The following is a 25,989-nucleotide window of genomic DNA, read 5'->3' as shown; positions in this document are numbered from 1 at the left end:
TAGTTTGTTAGGGATTGCATTGAATCTGTAGATTGCTTTGGGCAGTAGAGTCATTTTCACAATGTTGATTCTTCCAATCCAAGAATATGGTATATCTCTCCATCTATTTGTATCATCTTTTAATTTATTTCATCAGTGTCTTATAGTTTTCTGCATCCAGTTCATTTTTCTCCTTAGGTAGGTTTATTCCTAGGTATTTTATTCTTTTTGTTGCTGTGGTAAGTGGGAGTGTTTCCTTCATATCTCTTTGAGATTTTTCATCATTAGTGTATAGGAATGCCAGAGATTTCTGTGCATTAATTTTGTATCCTGCTACTTTACCAAATTCATTGATTAGCTCTAGTAGTTTTCTGGTAGCCTCTTTAGGATTTTCTATGTATAGTATCATGTCATCTGCAAACAGTGACAGCTTTACTTCTTCTTTTCCCATTTATTTGGGAATTCCTTTTATTTCTTTTGGATTTGAATTCCTTTTATTTCTTTTTCTTCTCTGATTGCTGTGGCTAAAACTTCCAAAACTATGTTAAATAATAGTGGTGAGAGTGGGCAACCTTGTCTTGTTCCTGGTCTAAGTGGAAATGGTTTCAGTTTTTCACCATTGAGAATGATGTTGGCTGTGGGTTTGTCATATATGGCCTTTTATTACGTTGAGGTAAGTTACCTTTCTGCCTACTTTCTGGAGGGCCTTTATCATAAATGGGTGTTGAATTTTGTCAAAAGCTTTTTCTGCAGCTATTGAGATGATCATACGGTTTTTCTCCTCCAATTTGTTAATTTGGTGTATCACATTGATTGATTTGCGTTTACTGAAGAACCCTTGCATTCCCGGGATAAACCCCACTCGATCATGTTGTATGATCCTTTTAATGTGCTGTTGGATTCTGTTTGCTAGTATTTTCTTGAGGATTTTTGCATCTATGTTCATCAGTGATATTGGCCTGTAGTTTTCTTTTTTTTTTTACATTTTTGTCTGGTTTTCGTATCAGGGTGATGGTGGCCTCGTAGAATGAGTTTGGGAGTGTTCCTCCCTTTGCTGTATTTTGGAAGAGTTTGAGAAGGATAGGTGTTAGTTCTTCCCTAAATGTGTGATAGAATTCACCTGTGAATTCTTTTGTTTTTTGGCTTTTGTTTGTTGGAAGATTTTTAATCACAGTTTCAATTTCAGTGCTTGTGATTTGTCTGTTTAGATTTTCTATATCTTCCTGGTTCAGTCTCAGAAGGTTGTGCTTTTCTAAGAATTTGTCCATTTCTTTGAGGTTGTCCATTTTATTGGCATATAGTTGCTTGTAGTAATCTCTCATGATCCTTTGTATTTCTGCAGTGTCAGTTGTTACTTCTCCTTTTTCATTTCTAATTCTATTGATTTGAGTCTTCTCCCTTTTCTTCTTGATGAGTCTGGCTAATGGTTTATCAATTTTGTTTTTCTTCTCAAAGAACCAGCTTTTAGTTTTTTTGGTCTTTGCTATTGTTTCCTTTATTTCTTTTTCGTTGATTTCTGATCTGATCTTTATGATTTCTTTCCTTCTGCTAACTTTTGGGTTTTTTTGTTGTTCTTTCTCTAATTGCTTTAGCTGTAAGGTTAGGTTGTTTATTTGAGATGTTTCTTGTTTCTTGAGGTAGGATTGTATTGCTATAAACTTTGCTCTTAGAACTGCTTTTGCTGCATCCCATCAGTTTTGGGTCGTCATGTTTTCATTGTCATTTGTTTCTAGGTATTCTTTGATTTCCTCTTTGATTTCTTCAGTAATTTCTTGGTTATTTAGTAGCATATTGTTTCGTGTCCATGTGTTTGTGGTTTTTACAAATTTTTTCCTGTAATTGATATCTAGTCTCATAGTGTTGTGTTTGGATAAGATACTTGGTACGATTTCAATTTTCTTAAATTTACCAAGGCTTGATTTGTGACCCAAGATATGGTCTATCCTGGAGAATGTTCCATGAACACTTGAGAAGAAAGTGTATTCTGTTGTTTTTGGATGGAATGTCCTATAAATACCAATTAAGTCCATCTTGTTTAAAATATCATTTAAAGCTTATGTTTCCTTATTTATTTTCATTTTGGATGATCTGTTCATTGGTAAAAGCGGGGTGTTAATGTCCCCTATGATTGTGTTACTGTCGATTTCCCCTTTTATGGCTGTTAGCATTTGCCTTATGTATTGAGGTGCTCCTCTGTTGGGTGCATAAATATTTACAATTGTTATATCTTCTTCTTGGATCGATCCCTTGATCATTATGTAGAGTCCTTCTTTGTCTCTTGGAATAGTCTTTATTTTAAAGTCTATTTTGTCTGATATGAGAATTGCTACTCCAGCTTTCTTTTGATTTCCATTTGCATGGAATATCTTCTTCCATGCACGCACTTTCAGTGTATATGTGTCCCTAGGTCTGAAGTGGGTCTCTTGTAGACAGCATATATACAGGTCTTGTTTTTGTATCCCTTCAGCCAGTCTGTGTCTTTTAGTTGAAGCATTTAATCCATTTACATTTAAGGTAGTTATCGATACGTATGTTCGTATTACCATTTTCTTAATTGTTTTGGTTTTGTTATTGTCGGTCTTTCTCTTCTCTTGTGTTTCCTGCCTAGAGAAGTTCATTTAGCATTTGTTGTAAAACTGGGTTGGTGGTGCTGAATTCTCTTAGCTTTTGCTTGTCTGAAAAGGTTTTAATTTCTCCATCAAATCTGAATGAGATCCTTGCTGGGTAGAGTGATCTTCGTTGTAGGTTTTTCCTTTTCACCACTTTAAATATGTCCTTCCACTCCCTTCTGGCTTGCAGAATTTCTGCGGAAAGATCAGCTGTTAACCTTATGGGGATTCCCTTGTATGTTATTTGTTGTTTTTCCCTTGCTGCTGTTAGTATTTTTTCTTTATATTTAATTTTTGACAGTTTGATTAATGTGTGTCTTGGAGTGTTTCTCCTTGGATTTATCCTGTATGGGACTCCCTGTGCTTCCTGTACTTGATTGACTATTTCCTTTCCCATACTAGTGAAGTTTTCAACTATAATCTCTTCAAATATTTTCTCAGTCCCTTTATTTTTCTCTTCTACTTCTGGGACCCCTATAATTCGAATGTTGGTGCATTTATTGTTGTCCCAGAGGTCTCTGAGACTGTTCTCAATACTTTTCATTCTTTATTCTGCTCTGCAGTAGTTGTTTCCACTATTTTATCCTCCAGGTCACTTATCTGTTCTTCTGCCTCAGTTATTCTGCTGTTGATTCCTTCTAGAGAATTTTAAATTTCATTTATTGTGTTGTTCATCATTGTTTTCTCTTTCATTCTTCTATGTCCTTGTTAAACGTTTCTTGAATTTTCTCCATTCTATTTCCAAGATTTTGGATCATCTTTACTATCATTACTCTGAATTCTTTTTCAGATAGACTGCCTATATCCTCTTCATTCGTTTTGTCTGATACGTTTTTACCTTGCTCCTTCATCTGCTGTGTGTTTTTCTGTCTTCTCATTTTGCTTAACTTACTGTGTTTGGGGTCTCCTTTTTGCAGGCTGCAGGTTCGTAGTTCCCATTGTTTTTAGTGGCTGCCCCCAGTAGCTAAGGTTGGTTCAGTGGGTTGTGTAGGCTTCCTGGTGGAGGGGACTAGTGTGTGTGTTCTGGTGGATGAGGCTGGATCTTGTCTTTCTGGTGGGCAGAACCGTGTCTGGTGGTGTGTTTTGGGGTGTCTGTGACCTTATTATGATTTTAGGCAACCTCTCTGCTGATGGGTGGGGTTGTGTTTCTGTCTTGCTAGCTGTTTGGCATAGGGTGTCCAGCACTGTAGCTTGTTCATCATTAAGTGGAGCTGCTCTTAGCGTTGAGATGGAGATTTCTGGGAGAGCTGTCTCCATTTGAATTTACGTGGAGCTGGGAGGTCTCTGGTGGTCCAGTGTCCTGAACTGGGCTATCTCACCTTAGAGGCTCAGGCCTGACACCCGGCCAGAGCACCAAGACCCTGTCAGCCACGTGGCTCAGAAGAAAAGGGAGAAAAAAAAAGAAAGAAAGAAGAGGAAAAAAAATAAAATTATTAAAAAAAAAATTTAAAAATATGATTAAAAATAAAAAATACAAGAGTAATTTTAAAAAAAAAGAAAGAAAGAAGAGAGCAACTAAACCAAAAAACAAATCCACCAATGATAACAAGCACTAAAAACTATACTAAAGAATAAAAATTAAAACACAAACAAAAAAATAACAGGCAGACAGAACCCTAGGACAAATGGTAAAAGCAAAGCTATACATACAAAATCACACAAAGAAGCATACACATACACACTCACAAAAAGAGAAAAAGGAAACAATATCTATCTATCTATATATATATATAAAAAGAGAGCAACCAAATCAATAAACAAATCTACCAGTGATAATAAGCCCTAAATACTAAATTAAGATTTACATAAAATCAGAAACAAATGCAGAAAGCAAACCCAAGTCTACAGTTGTTCCCAAATTCCACCACCTCAAGTTTGGGATGATTCGTTGTCTATCCAAGTATTCTACAAATGCAGGGTACTTGAAGGTGATTGTGGAGATTTAATCTGCTGCTCCCGAGGCTGCTGGGAGAAATTTTCCTTTCTCTTCTTTGTTTGCACAGCTCCTGAGGTTCAGCTTTGGATTTGGCCTTGTCTCTGCATGTAGGTTGCCTGAGGGTGTCTATTCCCCGCCCTGACAGGATGGGGTTGAACTAGCAGCTGATTAGGGGGCTCTGGCTCGCTCAGGCCACGGGGAGGGAGGGGTACGGAATGTGGGGTGAGCCTGCGGCGGCAGAGGCAGGCGTGATGTTACAACAGCCTGAGGCGCACAGTGTGTTCTCCTGGAGAAGTTGTCCCTGGATCTTGGGGACCCTGGCAGTGGCGGGCTGCACAGGCTCCCGGGAGGGGAGGTATGGTTGGTGACCTGTGATTGCCCTCAGGCTTCTTGGTGGCTACAGCAGCAGCCTTAGCGCTTCATACCCGTCTGTGGTGTCCACGCCAATAGCTGTGGCTTGCATCCGTCTCTGGAGCTCATTTAGGTGGTGCTCTGAATCCCCTCTCCTTACACACCCCAAAACAATGGTCTCTTGCCTCTTAGGCAGGTCCAGACTTTTTCCTGAACTCCCTCCTGGCTAGCTGTGGTGCACTAGCCCCCTTCATGGTGTGTTCATGCAGCCAACCCCAGTCCTCTCCCTGGGATCTGACCTCTGAAGCAGGAGCCTCAACTCCCAGCCCCCAACCTGTCCCCACTGGTGAGCAGACCAGCCTCTCAGGCTGGTGAGTGCTGGTTGGCACTGATCCTCTGTGCGGGAATCTCTCTGCTTTGCCCTCTGCACCTCTGTTATTGCACTCCTCTGTGACTCTGACGCTTACCCCCCTGCGCACTCCCCGTCTCTGCTAGTGAAGGAGCTTCCTAGTGTGTGGAAACTTTTCCTCCTTCACAGCTCCCTCCCCTAGATGCAGGTCCCATCCCTATTCTTTTTGTTGTTGTTTTGTTTTTTTGTGGTACGGGGGCCTCTTACTGTTGTGGCCTCTCCCATTGTGGAGCACAGGCTCTGGACGCGCAGGCTCAGCGGCCATGGCTCACGGGCCTAGCTGCTCCGCAGCATGTGGAATCTTCCCGGACCGGGGCATGAACCCGTGTCCCCTGCATCGGCAGGCAGACTCTCAACCACTGCGCCACCAGGGAAGCCCCCGTCCCTATTCTTTTGTCTCTGTTTTTTTCTTTTCTCTTTTGCCCTACCCAGGTATGTGGGGAGTTTCTTGCCTTTGGGGAAGTCTGAGGTCTTTTGCCAGCATTCAGTAGGTGTTCTGTAGGAGCTGTTCCACACGTAGATGTATTTCTGATGTGTTTGTGGGGAGAAAGGTGATCTCCACGTCTTACTCTTCTGCCATCTCGAAGGTCCCTCTCTATTTATTTATTTATTTTGGCTGTGCTGGGTCTTTGTTGCTGCGTGCAGGTTTTTTCTTCTTGTGGCGAGCGGGCTACTCTTCGTTGCAGTGTACAGGCTTCTCATCGTGGTGGCTTCTCTTTTTGCGGAGCATGCACTCTAGATGCGCGGGCTTCAGTAGTTGTGGCACACGGCCTCAGTAGTTGTGGCTCGTGGGCTCTAGAGCATAGGCTCAGTAGTTGTGGTACATGGGCTTAGTTTCTCCACAGCATGTGGGATCTTCCCGGACTAGGGCTCAAACCCTTATCCCCTGCTTTGGCAGGCGGATTCTTAACCATTTCACCACCAGGGAAGTCCTGCTATTATGTCTTTAGAATCTACCTTGATGCAGGGCACTTTGTAGATAATCAGTAATTGCTAAATGAATGAAAAGTAAGTTTCTTAAAATTTTTTTGTGCTGAGAGTTTAAGTGAAAATAAGCCATTTTCATTGTGTGATGTTTAGACCTTTAGAATTTTAGGATCTTATTGCTGGAAAAGCCCTTCAAGATCTTCTCTCCAGCTTCTGTAGAAATGTCTTTGGAGCCATCACTGGAAGAGGGGGTTGGGCAACAGCAACAGAAGGCCTAAGAGAGTGGAGGTGGCTCATCCCGTTTTCCTCACTCCCTTCCAAATACCCCTTAATGGGCAATTCAGCTTTTAAAATGAAAAAAACAAAACCAAAAAACAACAAGAACAAAAACAAACCAACAGTTGGAAAACCATCCATTCAATTCATTGTTATATTTTACATGTGAGGATATTGTGGTACAGAGAAGTTCAGTGAAATACGTTTGTTAATGGCGGTGTTGGAACTATTGTCTAGACCATTTCCAAAAGACAAGTGTGATTTTTATATAGTGGTTACTTTAAATTCAGCTGGAAAGCAAATCTTTTTGAACTGTAATTTCTGATATTTCTGTTACTTCCCATCTCCCATCTTGAAAGTTAATGGCTGCTGGCCCATGTTTTAAAGTATGATGTATGAGTTTATATATGTCATTTATGTCTCAAGCTAGTCAGTAATTAAGTGTTGGTTTGAGTCACTTAAAATTTTTTTTTGTTGTCATGTAGCTTTTCATTTGCATTATTTCATTAATGATTTTGAAAAGAGCAGTCAGAATGGCGTATTACCTGCTGCCTTGAACAAATATATAACCTTTATTTCAGAGCACTTTATTAATCTAGGTGCTGCGTATTTAGGGGCCTAGTGCTTAAAGCAAACAAAGAAATAAAATAAAAACTAAAAATTGCTTTTCTATGCTAAATGAAATAGAATAGTTGAAACATTTAATCATAGGCTATTGAGATTGCTTTGAAAATTATGCTTATATGTAGCCACTATAGTTTTATATAGAAACCGGTTTTTTTTTTTTAAAGCAAACTTAATGGCATCCTCTTCTTGAATCATAGATGCAATTCATTTCTTTGGTATGTTGATGGTAATTTTTTTTTTTTTTTGAGCAGAGAAAGGTTTATTGCAGGGCTAAGCAAAGACAACAGGTGGCTTGTGCTGTAAAAAACCCCAAATTCCCCCATGGTTTTCAGGGAGAAGTTTTTATAGGCAAAATATGGGGTGAGGGCTGCAGGGTGTGTGACTTTCTTCTGGTTGGTTGGTGGTGAGGAAACAGGGTGGTGCCCCAGGAATCTTATGCTCAGCCTGAAGTCACCATCCTCCACCTGGGTGGGGTCCCCAGTTCCTGGGTGTATGGCTATTGTCTGCATTCCCTTCACATCCCAGGGACCCTTCTTTTGCTCCATAAAGGTGACCAGGTCTGGCTTAGAGACAGGACCCAAGGAGACCACGTTTTTATAGTTCTCTAACATCACATCCCTGTACAATTCCCATTGAGTGCTGTCCAGAAATTCCCACTTATCCTGGGAAAATTCTATGACTACATCCTGGAATGTCAACAGTCCCTGAGAAGCTGCCATTTCCTCCTCTTCTTCGTCTTGTCTGGGTCATTTTCTCATCGATATTACGTTGAGGAATCACATCAGCATCTTGAGAATATGCCTTTGCTCCTAACATACCCACAGGCAGAAGGATCTTGAAATGCTGAAAAGGTCAACTTTTCCTGTCCTTGTCTCAGAAGATATTCAGGAAAAATCATCTCCTATAGGGAGACCAAACTATGAATTCATTCTTTCCTATTTCTAGGTGTTCTCACCTCATATAGATGTCAGGAAATTCTGCTAACACGGGGTATGTGGGCTGTACTGACTTTCCCCTTCCAAACCCATGTAACAGGAAACCATGTTGCCTCTCCTTGTAATTTATTATTTTTAAGATTTTTTCCCCCTCCCTACATGATATTTGTTTCCTCTAAGTTGAGTTTTCTACTGTTCAGTCTCTAGCTTTTATGTTAGCTGCATTCTTTGGATGTCTGATAATTCTGGCTGCTTGTGGTGAAGAGCTCTCCGTGCCTTGGTGGATCTTTGTAGATTCTGAGCTTTAACATGGTGTGATTTGGGCAGGCAGGTTTGTTGAGAAGCCCTTATGTTAGTCTCTTTAGAACTTCCTTTTTGGTTTTGTCAGATTCCTCAGAGAAGTATTTTCAAATATTGCCTAGAAGGTAATGGTCTGGCTGCCATTATTTTGTGAACTGAATGGAGTCAGAGCCTAAGTGCTCTGAGTCAAAATGCATATGATGACTTTCTTTTTTTTCCTCTGTCATTTTTCTCACATTCTGCTGGCTCACATTAAGCCTGGTGATGGGGTGGAAATATGTAATGTACCAGCAGTGAGGCACCTCATGTCATATGGCATATTCCTCTTTTAAGGAAGTGATCCAACAGTTGGGAACAACAATACATTCTGCCATAGAGAGTATTCCAAATGCAAGAATAATGGGACTCAAGCAGTTTGGTCTTGGCCATACCTCCTCCTATTGTTTTAGGTCAATACCATAGCTTAAGAAAACTTCAGAGACAAAGATTTCTAAGAAGGAATTTGCATAAAGAGGGTGAAATCTCCGTGGCTCTCAAAGGACACATGGACGTTCTAGGCATACGATGATTTTAATCGCCCATCCTCCTACCCTTGACTGTGCTTGCGTTTTACCTTCTCCAGAGATGAATTCTCTAGCCAGAATTCTGTTGGGGTGGGGGAGAAGCAGTTTTCATGCAATCCTTATTTTAGCCTCCTATCTCCCCAACTCCAGTTATTGAAGAACCAGATGTTTCCAGTTTCTGAGCCTTTTGAGGATTCTGCAGTGTAATTGGGGTTGATTCTCAGCTGTCCGCATTGCCTTCCTGTGATTTGGCTTTCTTAGGTTTACTAGAGTCAACATGTATCCATTTGCTTTCCGATTGACAAAAGTTTGCATATTTTTTTTTTTTTTGGAATTTCTTCATCCTGGTGCTTTTCATCCTTTAAGAAATACCATTACTATATTTTTATTGGAGTTTTGAGTGAAAGTAAAATTAAATATTTATGTTCATTCTGTCATTTTAACTTCAAGTGCTGAATGTATAACTCACTTGCATTCTCTGGATTACTGGGTGAGGTTGAGCCTTTAAAAAAAACTTATTAATTTTCCTTCATGATTCTTGGTATGAGATTGGTGTATGGATTATTCTTCGATGATTTTCTGTTAGATTGTCTAAAGTTTATCAGTTCTAAAGTTTTACTTTTATATTTGGATTTTTAATCCACCTGGAGTTGATTTTTATATGTAGAGTGAAGTAGTGATTTATTTATTTTTTTTCCCCTACAGAAAACCAGCTCCAGGACTATTTATTGAACAATCCATCCTTTTCTCACTGATTTGTAATGCTAATTCTGTCATATACAATTGATCCTCATTATCTGCAAATTCTATTTTGCAAATTTGGCTACTTGGTAAAATTTATGTTTATGCCTGAAATCAATACTCGGAGCAATTTCTTGGTTAGTCACAGATCTCAGTGGATATGCAGAGGGCACCTAGGTTGAAGTGGAACAAAGCAAAACTCTACCCTCTTGTTTCAGCTCATACTGTAAACGTGTCCTTTTCATGGTCAATTTAGTGCTATGTTTTTGCATTTTTGTCCTTTGGTGATTTCGTTGTTTAAAATGGTCCCCAAGTGTAGTGCCACAGTGCCGTTTAGTGTTCCGGAGGGCAAGAAGGCTTTAATGTGCCTTACAGAGAAAATTTGTTGTCAGATAAGCTTTATTCAGGCTGTTACAGTGCTGTTGGCTGTGAGTTCAATGGTAATGAATCAATAATATGATACATCCAGAAAAAGGTAGAGGAAGTTATGATCTGTACCTAAGGCTATTCCAAAAAGTGCTAAAGTAACATATATAGTGTGTGATGAAGCTATGGAATCACTATTTAAATTACATTTTAATCTTGAGTCTATCATCTAATTTTAGTATTGTTTTATTTTTACAGTTTAAAACAGAGTGGAAAATTCCCTGGAAATCCCTGGCCTCCCTATAAGAAAAGGACGCCACTCCATCCCAGCTATAAAGGTCTCATGAGACTTTTGCACTGTAAAACTTTACACATTGTGCTATTCACTCTGCTTTACAAGGTACAGTAGTAATTCAAATAGAAAGACTCAGATTAGAATTTATTACCATAATTTGTAAATAAAAGTGCTAAAGGGTAATATTTACATAAAAATACTATTTATAAAGTAAAGTGTATTTATATGTTTAAGATGTGTGAGGATATGTCATAATCACATATATATGAATTGTATTCTTTATGTAATTTCAAATCTAAGTTGAAAATAACAGCTATACCATTTTTTGGGGGAAACTATTCATATTATCAGTTTCAGATAGGAATTTTTTTTATGGTTTCTGTGCCACAAGAAGTGAAATATTGTGTGAGTACAGGAAGAATGAAATGAACAGTAGGGACCAAACAACCACCAGAATCCACTAAAATGACAAAACTAACATGGCAGCCATAGGAGCCAGTGACCCTGTGTTTAGGCGTGTTCTCTTGGCTTTCTTCCTCTGATCAGGAATGTGACATGGAGGGATTTGAATGGGCTCCTAAGTGACACCATTAAGGATTTTCTTTCGTTAAATACCTTAGAAACTCAAAAGGTGATGCTTTTACTGTTTTGTTACCTAGAATTGGTTTTATCCTTGGGTCTTCTCACACAGAACGGACTTACTTATTTGGCTAACATTAGTTGTGTACTCAAAAATTGTATACATAGTACCATGGAGTATGTGTATATATATATATAACAGGCATATTTATGTTCTAACCTGGATAAGAAATGAAAGACAAACTATACTCATGTTATATAGGTAAAATAACTATAGACATTTATAAAGTAACTAGACACGATAAACATTATACAGTTAGATACAAAAAAAACTATTGTTTCTTCTTTCTAATTAGAATTTGAAAAATTAAAAATTAAATTAAAAAAAGTAAGCCTATTTGTTAGGCAAATTTACAATTACTACATATGCATTATTTAAATTACTTAAATTAAATTTAGTTAAGTAGACACTTTAGTTTTTTTCTTGTTTGCTGTGTAAACAAATATAACTTTTAGATTTCTGTACCCCCTATTCTTTTTAACTCTACCCCATGACCAGTTTTTTGTTTTACTTGTAAAAATTACTCCTGTTAAAATTTTAGACATGTGCCTCAAAAAAACATCTTGAATGGTTTATTTTCATTAATTTGTAAGAGAATTATTCAGTAAAATGATTTAAAATGTTTTTTCATTAAAAAAAGAATATTTTTTCTTACTAAAAAGATATTTGTGGTTTTGATTTTTTACAAATGGATTTTTTTTGAATGTCTACTTAGTGCCAGATTTTGTTTCAAATACTTTATATACACTTATATACATTACTTTGTTTAATTCTAGGAAACCTCCTTATGAGTGAAAGTTCTGTTGTTATTCTCATTTTTCAGATATGATTTTTAAGTTTTAGAGATTAAATAACTAGTTCAGATAGTGAAGCTAAGTACATATATTGGGTTGGGCAAAAAGTTTCTTTGGGTTTTTCCGTAACATCTTACAGATAATAAATGTCAGTAATTCTTGATTTAAAAATTAAACAAGCCTACTGCAAATGATTTGTGTCCTTTCAAGTTAAATTTTTTCAACCTTTTTATTTGCTTACTGTAAAAATAATATTTCATCAAAAATAGAAAGGCAATATTGTTATAAGATTATTGTGAACAAATTTTTTAAAATCTCAACTTTGTAATAGTTTTCATGACTTTTATGATAATAGAAGAACCTTTAATTGACATTGCATTGGCAGGTCAACTTTCTAAAAATCAATGTCAGTAAACCATTTCATCTCCTGCTGTGTTTAATATTAAAAAACTTTAATATAGAACATGTTGATAAAAATCCCCAGAAACGATTTTTATTTTTTTTTGTAGTACCTAATAAAGTTTTTTCTTTTCTTAGCCCTTAAGTTACTCATTTGAAGCTGTAAGATGTAATGCCATAGGGTTTCAAGCCAAAATTTATTTGATTTTAGCTAGTAATGCTCTATTTATTAAGAGGAGGCAGAGTAGTAATGATAGGCAATCCTTGGAAGTTTGAAACTGTTCTAGTATTGCTTGTGCTAGCGGAGTGTGTGGCTGAGCCTTGGTTTCCTCCCTGTAAAGTACTGGATTAGAAAACATGACCTTTGTTGCCTCCCAGCCTTCAGTCCCCTCTTACTGTTCTTGCTCCTCCCACTGTCCATACCACCTATCTACTATTTATTGAACACCAATTGCTAGATACTGTATGAAGCAAGTTACAGATAGTGATCATGTAATCCTTGCAATAATTCTGGACTACTATTCCAGTTTTAAAGATGAGAAAACTTAAGGCCAGATGTTGCTCAAGGTCAAATAGCTAAGTATATACAGAATTTGTATAAAAAAACAGGTTTTTAAAAGGTTTTGAAAGTCTATTCTCCTCACCACTGTGCCACACAAAATATGAATGGAAAAGCCTTCTCAGTAGTCAGAATAAGCATTAGAAAGTCAGTGAACTGAAAGTCTTTATTTTTTAGTCACAATAGATTAGCTCCTAAGTGACTAAGTCCTTTCCAAGCTCCCTCTGCCGTTTGGGCAGTTTCTGTTAGGCTCAGCCTAGACTGGCCTCTTTTTTTGTTCTCTGTAGTCTCATCTGCAGCTGACAATGCCTCTCCCCGCAGAAGCTCTTCCTCTTACCCCTTCCATAGTTTGACCAGATGGCTTTTTTTTTTTAAAATAATGAAGACAACATGGTAGTTGCCAGGCAGTTTTTTTCTTATGGTATTTTATGTGTCTTCTGGTTAATAGTTTGTTGCATCATATTGAATGAGTGATTGGTGTAGGTTAGCCCCAAAGTCCTGCATAAATTGTGTAAGGCTTGCATTGTGTATTCCGTGTATAAGGTCAGATTTATCAGTATTTCCTCAGAGAAGCCTCTCTCCTAACCACTTGCATTTCTTTTTCCTTTCTCACTCATATAAACCACACATTGCATACACATTTACACAACAATACAAAACACTCAGGTTCAAAACTTTAATTTTAGAGACAGATTTTAAGAATATTAATGTTCCATAAACAATTATTTTGCTCCCAGTTATATGCCAGGTGCTATGCCAAACACATTTGCATGAATTATCCTATTTAACAAACTTATTTATCTGATATCTTTGTCATCAGGAGAAGAGTGTCAGCAACTTAGAATGTAAAATAGTCTTGTTAAATTACTTTATTAGATACTAGTATTTTTATAATAATGGTTTTAGTGGATTATTTAATGTCTTAACCTTTAGGAAATCAGTGAACTAATATCTCTGGATATTGCCTAAAATACTGTGTGATCTTGAGAGGGAACCTGTTTTACTGGTTTTATTTTTGTCTTTTCACCAAGGTATGGCTTTATTTACGTATCTGATTATGAATTTTGTATATATATGTATGTATATGTACATATGCATACATGCACATATATATGTATATATGTATTTTATGTTACTTTCATCTATAGCATTAAAATATTTTTTGATATTTAAGTGAAATATGTTTTGTGGAAAAAAGTAATTACAGGGCATCTTTTCCCTTTTTAAAGATTTTGATGGATCATCAAAATCTGTCAGAACATGTACTCTGCATGGTTTTATATCTGATTGAATTAGGACTTGAAAATTCAGCTGAAGAGGAATCAGATGAGGAGGTAAGTAGTTTCTTGTATTTTTAAATGTTAAAGTTATGACATGCCTTAATAAAAGGTTGTATGTCATCTTGAAAGGTATTTATGGATTCATCATACTCAGATGAAAATCTTCCTAAGAACTATTGGAAAAGGCCCTTTTTAATCTTCACGTACATATGTTCTTTGAGAGGTTTCACTAATACATTAAACTCCATTTGTAGAATTATTGAATTTGAAATTCGTAATTCATAATATGTAGATGTAAGAAACATGGTTAGTGCACTTTTGGTGTTATGCTAATAGCATTGATTACTGGTAAATAATTGTTATGTTAGGAATTCAGTCTAGAAATTCTAATAATTTGATTAGGGATTAATTTTGAATAGCAAATTGCTTCTGTAAAGGTTTTAAGTTAATGGAGTAAGTATTGTTATAAGGGAGAATGTTTACCTAAGAATACAAGTTGTTAACCTGTTTCAGGATTTTATAAGTATCACTTCCATAAAAGGAATTGTCACTACAAATTGATTTTATAATTAATTGATATTTTCCTCATCCCCTCCCTCCAAAAAGACAGAATACAACACAACATAATAACAGCAAAAAAACAAACAAACAAGAAAAAACCAGACAAGTAAAAAGACTAGGCTGTACTTTATATTCTAAGTTGAGTCAACATATATTCTTTCATAGATATTAAAAGGTCATTACGATTCCTCTAAGACTAAGTCAGACTTTTGGTTGATTTTTCAGACTTTCTTCTACAGTTAGTCCAAATTAGCATTATTTGACTGTATTATGAGTTACTCCTAATGGTTGATGAATAATATTCTGTACTAAGTATTTCCAAATTGAAAAGTGTATTTTTTTCTGGAGAAGTTTAGCTGACTGCCATTGGACTTACCTATATTAGTACTGAGAAATTTGTTCTAAAATTTTGTGTTTGTATTTGGTTTTATTAGCACTTTGTGATTTGTGAATGAGACTATAAGGGATTCAGGAATATGACAGGCAATAGACTATTATTTGGGCTTGTTACATTTCCATTGTACCTTAGACCAGATTGGCAAGGTTTGATATTCATTATGTTTATGTTTTAGGCATCAGTAGGTGGACCAGAACGTTGCCATGACAGTTGGTTTCCTGGTAGTAACTTAGTATCAAACATGCGACACTTTATAAATTATGTTAGAGTGAGAGTTCCAGAGACTGCTCCAGAAGTGAAGAGAGACTCACCTGCAAGTACCAGCTCTGATAGCTTGGGTTCTTTACAAGTAAGTGTAAAAGAGAGAACAAAAAAAAGGAAAGACTTTGTTATGTTGGGTTGTGTCATTTAGATCATCCTGTCATATCCAAAAGAAAAATAAATGTGGTTGTAGATAATTTTAAATTGTCTTTTATTTCCTCTGATATATCTAAGCAACTTTTGCCTCACCCATCTTTTTCCTTTAATCTGCCAGAGTTCACGTCGGCCTAAAGTTCTTCAAAGAGAGGTAGAAGTATATAATATTTGCATTAACTAGCAATATGGCTTTAACTGGAAATGGGGACAAATGCTGAAGTATTTGTGTGTATATGTGTGTGTTTAATTAATATAGTTAGATTAAAAAATGTTTAATGTGTGTGTGTGTTTTTTAAACGCAGTAATTTCGGCTTAATTTTAAAGAAAATTCATATTATTGAACTTAAAAAATAATACTGCATATTTAACGGTGGGTTTTTCTTAGTAGTGTTAGTATTTTGGGCCAATTATAAGCGGCACATTTCAGTCTGTTTACATTTAGCATTGTTACTAACATCTTAAAAATGAATGTTCCCTAAATCAGAATAAATTTAATCTTTAGTTGCTGGTGGCATGCCCATTCACAACTTTTTTTTTTTTCTCCTATGGCAGTTAATTAACTTTGATAAAATAAGCCCACAAAAATCTTAAACTCCATATATTGTGTATTTGGACGCATTTTGAAAATCAGCTCTCTCATTGCATGTAGCTTAATTAATTTATAGAAAGCAGAAATGAAAAATCTTGATATGACAGGGCAAGTAACTAAATTTAAATACCTCTAATTCCTACAATATAGATTTTTGCAAGTAAAGAATACTGAATCAGACATTTCTTGTTGAAGAGTCCATTTGTAGGAACTTTCTTTGTCTTTGACAATATGTTTTTGCTGTGAACACCACAAAGAATTTTGATTAAAATATTGGAATCTATAAGCGGCAGCCTTTGCCTCTAATGCTGATACAGAGTACGTTGAAAAACAGCTTGGATGTTAAAAAAAAAAAATGTATGTTATAATTTAGCTCATAAAAAGCTCAACTGATTGAAGTATCCTTTCTATGCTTGCTTAAAAAAAATTAATGAAATCCATTAAACTAGCTTGTATCTTAATTAAAAAATGATTTCTAAGAGCCCTAATGCAGTTTGACTGCTTTAGCAGAAAAGGCTAGTTTGAAGATAAATTATTGAGAGAAATGGTTTTAAAAAATCTGTTCAAATAACAAATTATAGTGATATTTAAATATGAAAGAGATTAGTTTGATTTTTCATCTTTATATTTCACTTTAGTAACTTAAAGCATTTGTGTTAGAATTAATTTTCAAACTTTTGAAGTTCCTTAAAAATGAAATTAATTAGCAGTTCAGATTCATTAATTTGGTAAAAAATTAATTTATAATTTTCTTAGGTGGAAGATATCATGGTCTTCTAGAAGTTGGTAAAGAGTATAGTATTCTTGATGAATGTTGGATAGAATAGCTTTTATTCCTTTAATCTGATGAAGGACTTTGTTTATGATTCCTCTTTAATATGGCTATAGAAACTACTCAAGCTTTGTCTATTTTCCCTGGTAGGTAGGCCCAGGAGGTTGTAAAACAGGTGTTACTGTGGCTAATCGCCTTTCTCCTCGATCGTTTCCAGGTTGAGGGGGACTAAGTATATTTGAGAGAAGTGAAGAGACAGATTTACTTAAAGAGCAAATCTATTAAATAAATAAATCTTTGGATGAAACTTTGAACATTCCCTTTTGAAAATGTAGTACTAATATGGTTTTAAACTTGACACTTGAATAACTTCTCTTGATTTTTCTTTTTCTTTCTCTTCTGAATGGTAGAATTCTGGTACAGCTCAAGTTTTCAGCTTAGTAGCAGAGCGTAGAAAGAAGTTTCAGGAGATCATCAATCGCAATAGCAGTGAAGCAAATCAGGTGGTTCGTCCTAAAACTTCAAATAAATGGTCTGCACCTGGTTCAGCTCCACCGTTAACTACAGCCATTTTGGAAATTAAAGAAAGCATATTGTCTTTGTTAATTAAACTTCACCACAAACTCTCAGGAAAACAAAACTCCTACTATCCTGCCTGGCTTGATGACATAGAAATTTTAATCCAACCAGATATACCTAAATATAGTCATGGAGATGGTATAACTGCAGTAGAAAGAATTTTACTAAAAGCTGCATTGCAAAGCAGAATGAACAAACGCATCATTGAAGAGATATGTAGAAAAGTGACCCCTCCTGTACCACCCAAAAAGATCACTGCTGCAGAGAAGAAAACACTGGACAAAGAAGAAAGGTAATTTTTATTTTTAATGCTTTAAACTAATGTATGGTACAGTTGAAGATTTTATATTACCACCCCCCATCCCCACTTTTGGCCATCTGAGGCTAATCACCTGGATGTTTATCAGCTGTAATCACAGCTGATTAGTTTGTAAGGTAAATGGAATCAAAGCTAGTGCTTGTGCATTCAGCATGCTTGAGTTAGTTATCATTTGCATTTAGAATACATATGGTGACAGCCGTATGTATTCTAAATGTGAATGTACATGTATGTATTTAGAGGTGAGCTGTAGAGTGCGTAGCTCATTGTTTTAATTAAAGAAACATACTGAAACTTATAAGTTTATTATAAGTTTACAAAGGAGTAGTATAGGAGACCAAACACATATTCTATCAGTGCTATTATTATTTAAACATTTTTGGAGGTCTCATACGTCTTTGAGCATCTATGGCACATTTTTGTTTCCATTTCTTCCTTGATGACAAATTTTTGTCCTTTGAGGATGGGTTTAATTTTTAAAGCCTTTTTATTTTGAAGAAATCTCAAACTTACAGAAATGTTTCAAGGATAATACAAAGAACTTCCTGGATCATTTCAGAGTAAGTTGCTTTACCCTGGAATACTTTAGCGCGTGTTTTTTAGGAATAAGGTCGTTTTCTCACCTAATCAGAATACACCTTTCAAAATAAGGGAATCAACATTTTATTTAGTACGATAAAATCCCTAGATCCCAAGTTTTGACAGTTGTCCCAGTAACGTGTCTCAGAGAAAAAAGATCCAGTCCAGAATCACTCATTGCATTTTGTTGTCATGTCTCTTTGGTCTCCTTCAGCATGGAATAGTTTCCTCAGTTTTTCCTTTATTTTCTTGACCTTGGCACTTTTGAAGATTATAGAGCAATAGACACTGTAGAATGTCCCTCAATTTGGGCTTGTCTCCTTTCCTATTATGTTTGGATTCTGATGAAGCACCTTTGAGAGGAATATCAAGGAAGTGTTGCTGGGGAGTTGCCTGGTGGCCTAGTGGTTAGTATTCTGGGCTTTCACTGCCATGGCCCGGGTTCAATCCCTGGTTGGGGAACTAAGATCCTGCAAGTTGCCGCGGCCTGGCCAAAAAAAAAAAAAGGAAATGTTGCTGTTTTCTTTTGACTGCATCCCATCAGGTGTCACATGATTTTAATTTGTTTCATTACTGGTGATTAACTTTGATCACTTGATTATGAGGGTGTCTCTTAGACTTCTTCACTGTCAAGTTACCCTTAGTAACTTTCCTCTCTTTTTTCCCCCCTTTGTAATTAATATGTAATTTGTGGGGAGATACTTTGAGATGCTGCAATATCCTGTTCTCCATCAGCTTTCAGTTTATTCATTTATTTACTTATATCAGTTTGGAGTTATGGATTCCTATTTTATTTTATGGGTTATAATTTCATGCTCATTAATCATTTTGATGCTCAAATTGTTCTAGATTTGACCAGTGGGAGTCCCTTCAAGCTGGTTTCTGTGTTCTTTGGATTTCTCCCCACCATTCTTTGAGCATTTTCAATTATTTTCTGGGCCAAGAAGATAGCCCAGATTCATCTTGTGTTTGGTATTAGCCATTTCTCCAAAGGGTCCTGGTTCCTTTTAGTAAAGAATCTTATTTAGAAACTACAGTCCATGTGCTCATTCTAATGAGCTCATTCACAGACCCTCTTAGTGGGCAAAAATGTGTGTGTATGGGGGGCGGATAAAGGGAGGGGAGAGAGAGTTATTAAAAACTATGGGGCTTCCCTGGTGGTGCAGTGGTTGAGAGTCCGCCTGCCGATGCAGGGGACACGGGTTCGTGCCCCGGTCCGGGAAGATCCCACATGCTGCGGAGCGGCTGGGCCCGTGAGCCATGGCCGCTGAGCCTGCGCGTCCGGAGCCTGTGCCCTGCAAAGGGAGAGGCCACAACAGTGAGAGGCCCGTGTACCACAAAAAAAAAAAACAAAAAAAACTATGACTGTGAGTTCAACCTGATAATCCCAATTCTAATCCAACACCATAGGATTTATTCTTCTTTTCCTTCTTTTCATAATTGTAACTCTCTCCTCCCATAGTGAGAAACCTGGCCCCTATAATCCTTAATATGTATTAATTTTTGATTAATTCCCTTGTATGTAACCAATTTCTTGTAACTTTCCCCCACACGAATGCCTTCCTGTGCCGGGCCGTTGGGTCTTGACACCCTGTCCTAGGCCACTGTGCCACCTTCCACGTTCAGGAAGGAAAGAGAGTGCAGGAGTGGGTTTTTTTTTTTTTTTTTTTTGCTGTACGCGGGCCTCTCACTGTTGTGGCCTCTCCCGTTACGGAGCACAGGCTCCGGACGCACAGGCCCAGCGGCCACGGCTCACGGGCCCAGCTGCTTTGCAGCATGTGGGATCTTCCCGGCCCAGGTCATGAACCCGCATCCCCTGCATCGGCAGGCAGACTCTCAACCACTGCGCCACCAGGGAAGCCCAGGAGTGGTTTTTAATTTTTTGAAATGGCTAATGTCATTGGGAGTCCACTTTGATGAGTAAGGTGAGTGATCAACCTGGATAATAATATATTGGCTTAAAATATAAAGTATAATATAAAAAATAAGAGTTATATTTATAAAATAGGTAATACAGTGAGTTTTCTTAAGTGGGCCCTAAATTACATTTAAAGTAAATGTTAGAAAAGGAGTGTTAAAAATCTCTTGAACTTTATTGGCAAAAATATGTAACTTTTCATGGTAAGCTGGATCACAGTACTTGATTTTATAGATGTTTGTGATTATCTCCACTAAATGGGTCGGAGTGGATGTGTGAATAATCTAAAAATTACCATCAACATTCCATTCTTCTAAATTCTATATTCTATATCCTTTAATCATTTCAGATTAATAGCAGAATTCTTTTATGTTTCCCATAGAAATTACTACATAGAGTCTCAGTTTAATAAAATTCTTTTGTAGTATATAGATATAATAAATGGTCACTAAAAGAAACTGCTATAGTATACTCCATCCATTATGGGTTTTTTTTTCCATCCATTATGTTTTTAATGTTCTTTGTATCATGGGCTATGATAAATCCCTTTTTGAATTTAGTTCAAGTAAAAAGTTTGTCTCTCCCAATGAGTTAATGTATAACTTACCTTTTAACCTTTTTCTTCTTCCTCTCCCTCCTCTCGTTTTGAATTACTATATGAACCTTACCTTGCTGGGGGTAGAATTTTATGCTTATTAGTATTTCTAGCATCTTTAAATGTAGAGAAGCCTATCTCCTGTCTTTATTAGTTTACTTTTCTTATACTTACGTTATAGTCATTTTTTTTCTTTTTCAACTAGCCTCAAATTAAAATGCTCTTTGGAAGTAGATAAGGCATAATTAATAAATAGAATAAAGTGAACTAATCCAAAGGAGTATTTATGCTTAGATTTGGAATATAGTTTTATCTTTATCTTGTATTTGAGACTCTTTCATATTCTTTTACTTCAAACAAAATAAACCAAACTTGGAATATTTCCTGGTAGAAACTGGAAAACTTCCTGGCTTTTTGCTATTTCTCTTTTAGGAAGAGACCTGTTCTTAAGGTAACAGTAAATCTGACTATTCTTTTTAAAAATAATTAATTAATAAATTAATTTTTGCTGCATCGGGTCTTAGTTTCGGCACATGGGATCTTTTGTTGCGGTGTGTGGGCTTCTCTAGTTGTGGCATGTGGGTTCCAGAACGCGCGGGCTCAGTTGCCCCACAGCATGTGGGATCTTAGTTGCCCAACCAGGGATCGAACCCGCATCCCCGGCACTGGAAGGCGGATTCTTAACCACTGGACCACCAGGGAAGTCTCCTAAACCTGACTATTCTTATCTTTTAGATTCTGTTCATAGCTTAACATAATAGTTTCTTCTAGCAATGAGTTTGCTGTTATTTGTACCTGGGGTTAAATTGTGGATTCCTAGCTAAAACTCTTGTTGCTCTTGCTATGAACTGACATATATTTAGGAAATTGTGTTGTTGGACATCCAAATTTTCTATCTACTTTAATTATTATTTCACATTTTAAAGTAAATCGTGGCTTTTATTTTTACCTATTTAAGCCCAGTGATTTTCAAACTATTTTAAAGCAGCAGAATCCTTTTAAGGACAATAAAATTTTACCTGAAATTTAATACATAGTACAGAAAATTGGTTGTTCTTAACTGTGTGCAGGGGGCCTTTCGTACATTATATACCCCTGAAAGATAGTTGGTATGTCTTAAGCACGTCTGGTACTTATCACTTTATTTCTGTTTAATCTAGACGACAAAAGGCCAGAGAGAGGCAGCAGAAGTTGCTTGCAGAATTTGCTTCACGACAGAAAAGCTTCATGGAAACGGCAATGGATGTTGGTAAGTCAAAATTTATTAGTTTAGAACTCTCATACTTACAGTTACAATTACCTTAGGGATTATCTAGTCCAATCACCCACCAGTTTTTAACATTACAGACATGATTTCTGGTCTTTATTTAAACAATAGAGTGATGGAAGATCAGACCTTTATTATAGACAGTCCATTCTGTTGTTGAGTAGCTACAGCTGTTAGAAAGTTCTTCCTGATGGTAGTAATACAGTATTCTCCTGCTGCTTTCTTCTGTTAAACTGTCCTTTAGATTTGTGAGGTTCATCAATGTGAATTTACTTATTCTGATTTTTTCCTGTGAAATTATTCTAAGATCATTAAAATAGTTTTCAGATACTTTCAGTGTCTCTTCCTGCTGCCCACCCCTTCACTATTTCTTAAAATCAGATGCACTTCTCACTTCCATTAGGATTAGCATTAGCATTTGTACAATGAGAGAGGATGCCATTTTCCTGTGTGATGGTAGATTGCTATGAGTAATCTTTTACAAACGTAGGAGAAATAGATTAAATCTCAATTAATCTCAGGCTTCAGTTAACCAGGATACTCCCTTCCCTGACTATTACTTGCATTTCATTGATTTCTCTCTCTCTCTCTTTTAACTTTTAGACAAAAATGCTGAAAGAAAATACACTGAAGTTGTGCCTTTAGTTAAAATATATACACATGTGCATTCAGACATGCAAATACAGTCTCATGCACATAAGCACATGTAACTAGAGCTATATATATATATTAACTAATGTTCAATATATAGCTAATGTTCACAAGAGGTGTGAAGAGGAGGGTCAGTCCAGATTTAGCATAATGTGTTCTAAACCATCAACAGTAGAGTTTATGTTCAGGACATAACTTTGATGTAAAGTATACTAAATTCTGCTTATTGGATTAACTTGCTATCAGTTGACTTTTTTTTTTTAACATCTTTATTGGAGTATAATTGCTTTACAATGGTGTGTTAGTTTCTGCTTTATAACCAAGTGAATCAGTTATACATATACATATGTTCCCATATCTCTTCCCTCTTGCGTCTCCCTCCCTCCCACCCTCCCTATCCCACCCCTCTAGGTGGTCACAAAGCACCGAGCTGATCTCCCTACGTTATGCGGCTGCTTCCCACTAGCTATCTATTTTACATTTGGTTCAGTTGACTTTCTGATAAGATATATGAGGATTTAGTTCATTGACACTGTTTTCACTTTTTCCATTGTGTTTTCTTTTCCTTCTTTCCAAAAATTAATAATTATATATATTTTTTGGTTTTTACAGATTAAAGATAATTGTAATAAGTGTTACAATTAAGTGTTCTATTAAGTGTTCTATCTATAGCCAGTTTTTTCATATCTCTTCATATAAAATGAACTAATAACCACCCTTAGTTTTCATTTTTCTTTTCCTTATCTCTACCTTCTGCATTTTATTAGTTACTTCTTTTCTTTTAAATTAAGGTTGCCAACATTTTGTTTTGCAGTTGCAGTCAAGTCTTCCATCCAAAGGTTTATTCTATACGTTGAAAAACAGTTAAGATAACTGTTTGAATGTTGTTGAATACAGGGCTAAAAAATAACCTAGTATTCATTTACTTTTTTTTTTTTTTGAGTCCACTGGCCTGACTCCTAGCGCACTTTAAGGAGATTGTATTTAGTATATAGCCTCTTTTCTCACAGTCTTGCAATTGCTAAAACCATACCATCCTTTATTCATTTCTGTTTGGGCCATTACTTTGTTACATTGTCTTTTGTTTCTCCTGAAGTTTCCAACTGCCTTTTTTTCGAACTAATATGCCTTTATGATATCCCTATTATTCTGCCCACTCAATCATACTGTCCTTTGCATGGAATTCTATTCCAGTCTGGTCCATTTTCTCTGTAGGCATGCTCTGCAGCCATTACCTTAGGATTTTCCTCTTATCATGTTGATCTGGGATTTCGGGCATCTTATGTCTTTCTGGGAGTCTTGTTTATTGGAGTGCAGCCTCAAGTGTATTCCCAATAATGCTTGTGCTGGAAGCTAAACTTTCTGATTTTTTTATATTTCCAGATGGAACTCTGGTTTGCTCTCATGCTTGATTGTTAATTTGGATGAACATAAAATTCCCCGTTGATACACATTTTTTGTTACAACTGTTAAAGCAATACTCCCTTGTCTTTTGCCATTAATTTGATAAGAAGTATGGTGGTAGTTTGATTCTTATTCATTTGTGGGTGAGCATTTTTTTCCCTTTCCTGTGACACTTTTATAATTGTTTGATCTTTAGAGATCTGAAGTTTTATGATACGTATCTAGGTGGATCTTTTTTCATTCTCCTTAGTACTTAATGGACCTTTTCGGTCTGAAGATTCATGTATCAGAAGCTCTGAGAAAAATTTTTCCTATGATTTTCTTGATAACTGGTATAGCCATCTTCCAAGATGACCCTCAATGATCCATACCTCTTAGTATTTATGCCCTGTGTAGTCTCCTCTGACATTGTGCCAGAATTGGTAGACATGATCACTGGGATATGGCAGAAGTGATGGTATGTCATTTCTGAGATTAGGTTATGAAAGATACTATGCCTTCTCTCTTGACGGCTTTTCTTTCTCTTGGATTGCTTATTCTGGGGAAAGCCAACTGCCATGTGGTGAGCAGCCCTATGGAAAGGCCTGTGTGGTTAGGGACTGAGGCCTCTGGCCAACAGTCTTGTGAGTGAACTTGGATGTGAAACTGCCAGCCCCCTTCAAGTTTTCAGATGAATACTGCCCAGCTGTTAGTTTGATAGCGATCTCATGAGAGATGCTGAGCCAGAACCATCAGCTAAGCTGCTCCCAGGTTCCTGACCCTCAGAAACTGTGTGAGATAATAAATGTTGTTTTAAGCCACTGAATTTTGTGATAATTTGTGAAACAGCAATAGAAAACTATTATAATACTTTTCTCATTATATTTTCTTTATTCTCTTTTGGTGGGACTCTCACTACTTGGATATTGGATCTCTTGGATTGATCTTTTAATCTTTTATGTCATTTTTTTATACATCTTTATTGGAGTATAATTGCTTTGCAATGTTGTGTTAGTTTCTGCTGTACAGCAAAGTGAATCAGCTATATGCATACATATATCCCCATATCCCCTCCCTCTTGCGTCTCCCTCCCACCCTCCCTATCCCACCCCTCTAAGTGGACACAAAGCCCTGAGCTGATCTCCCTGTGCTATGTGGCTGCCTCCCACTAGCTATCTATTTTACATTTGGTAGTATATATATGTCAATGCTACTTTCTCACTACATCCCAGCCTCCCCTTCCCCCCCCCGCCGTGTTCTCAAGTCCATTCTCAACGTCTGCATCTTTATTCCTGCCCTACCACTAGGTTCATCAGTTATGTCTTTTTATATCATGTATTCTTTTTGCATGCTTAGAGGTTTCTTCTCTTCAATATCTTGGTCTTACTTTGTCTGTAGAATTTTTTCTCAAATCTTTCTGAATGTCTCTCTTTCTCAATTATCCTTTATCCTTCTGAATTACTTAGAAATTTAAGTTAGTCTTTCATGTTGTTAGTTTTCCTCATTTGCCTGATAATCCTTGACTCTCCTGGAAAGGTGGTCTGGGTAGTTAATTTGGGTTTACCCTGCTGAGGTCTAAGTAGGTTTGATTCTAGTAATTCTCTTTAGCGTGAGTATGGATGAGGCGTGTCGACTGTCAGACTTAGATTTTGGTGGGAGGACTGCAGACTACTCTGTTTGGGCCCCCAGATGTTAACACTCAGTTAGAAACCCCAGTGCTCTCCAAGTGACTTGTTCAGTTCCTCTGGAGAAAGATAGTCTTTTTTCCTCTGTGAGGTAAATGTCAAATTATCTGAGTGCTCTGTCAGTCAGAGTTGGGGAGGGAATTGGGGTGCTGAGTAGTGAAGTTCTGTATATAGACTTTTGATTAATTACTCTGTTTTCAGAGTCACTTAATACTTATGACTCCTATCCTCTGCCTCACTGACTGATTCTGAGCCCAGAGTTGACATTCTTCTAACGGAGAGATCAATTCT

General features: G+C 36.7%; 2 protein-coding genes across 9 annotated transcripts in view; one reads left to right on the top strand and one right to left on the bottom strand.

Moving 5' to 3' along the window:
• The window catches only part of UBR3 (ubiquitin protein ligase E3 component n-recognin 3), a 227,135-nt gene that overhangs the window by 99,292 nt on the left and 101,854 nt on the right, over positions 1–25,989 (top strand). For 5 of the 8 annotated variants that reach the window (XM_027128641.1, XM_027128644.1, XM_027128637.1 and 2 more), the window contains exons 20-25: positions 10,278–10,419; positions 13,936–14,040; positions 15,120–15,293; positions 15,480–15,512; positions 17,133–17,593; positions 21,873–21,961. In XM_027128641.1, the coding sequence (XP_026984442.1) occupies positions 10,278–10,419; positions 13,936–14,040; positions 15,120–15,293; positions 15,480–15,512; positions 17,133–17,593; positions 21,873–21,961 (1,004 nt within the window). The remainder of the gene's footprint in view (positions 1–10,277; positions 10,420–13,935; positions 14,041–15,119; positions 15,294–15,479; positions 15,513–17,132; positions 17,594–21,872; positions 21,962–25,989) is intronic. The other 3 variants (XM_027128679.1, XM_027128646.1, XM_027128650.1) reach the window with 1 other exon arrangement.
• LOC113631996 (zinc finger protein 736-like) lies at positions 6,134–10,100 on the bottom strand. The gene has a single exon (XM_027128694.1). It carries the CDS (start codon positions 7,831–7,833, stop codon positions 7,306–7,308), a length of 528 nt encoding a protein of 175 aa, XP_026984495.1. The 5' UTR covers positions 7,834–10,100; the 3' UTR covers positions 6,134–7,305.

The sequence above is a fragment of the Aethalodelphis obliquidens genome, unplaced genomic scaffold (assembly GCF_003676395.1).
Source record: "Aethalodelphis obliquidens isolate GAN/ISIS:26980383/991018 unplaced genomic scaffold, ASM367639v1 scaffold2, whole genome shotgun sequence".
Lineage (NCBI taxonomy): Eukaryota > Metazoa > Chordata > Mammalia > Artiodactyla > Delphinidae > Aethalodelphis > Aethalodelphis obliquidens.
The sequence above is the reverse complement of the archived record's forward strand: the minus strand, read 5'-3'. Positions and strand labels throughout refer to the sequence as shown.

What these genes read in the sequence shown, in the direction of transcription:
- LOC113631996 (XM_027128694.1), bottom strand. Translation starts at nt 7,833, where the DNA reads ATGGCAGCTTCTCAGGGACTGTTGACATTCCAGGATGTAGTCATAGAA.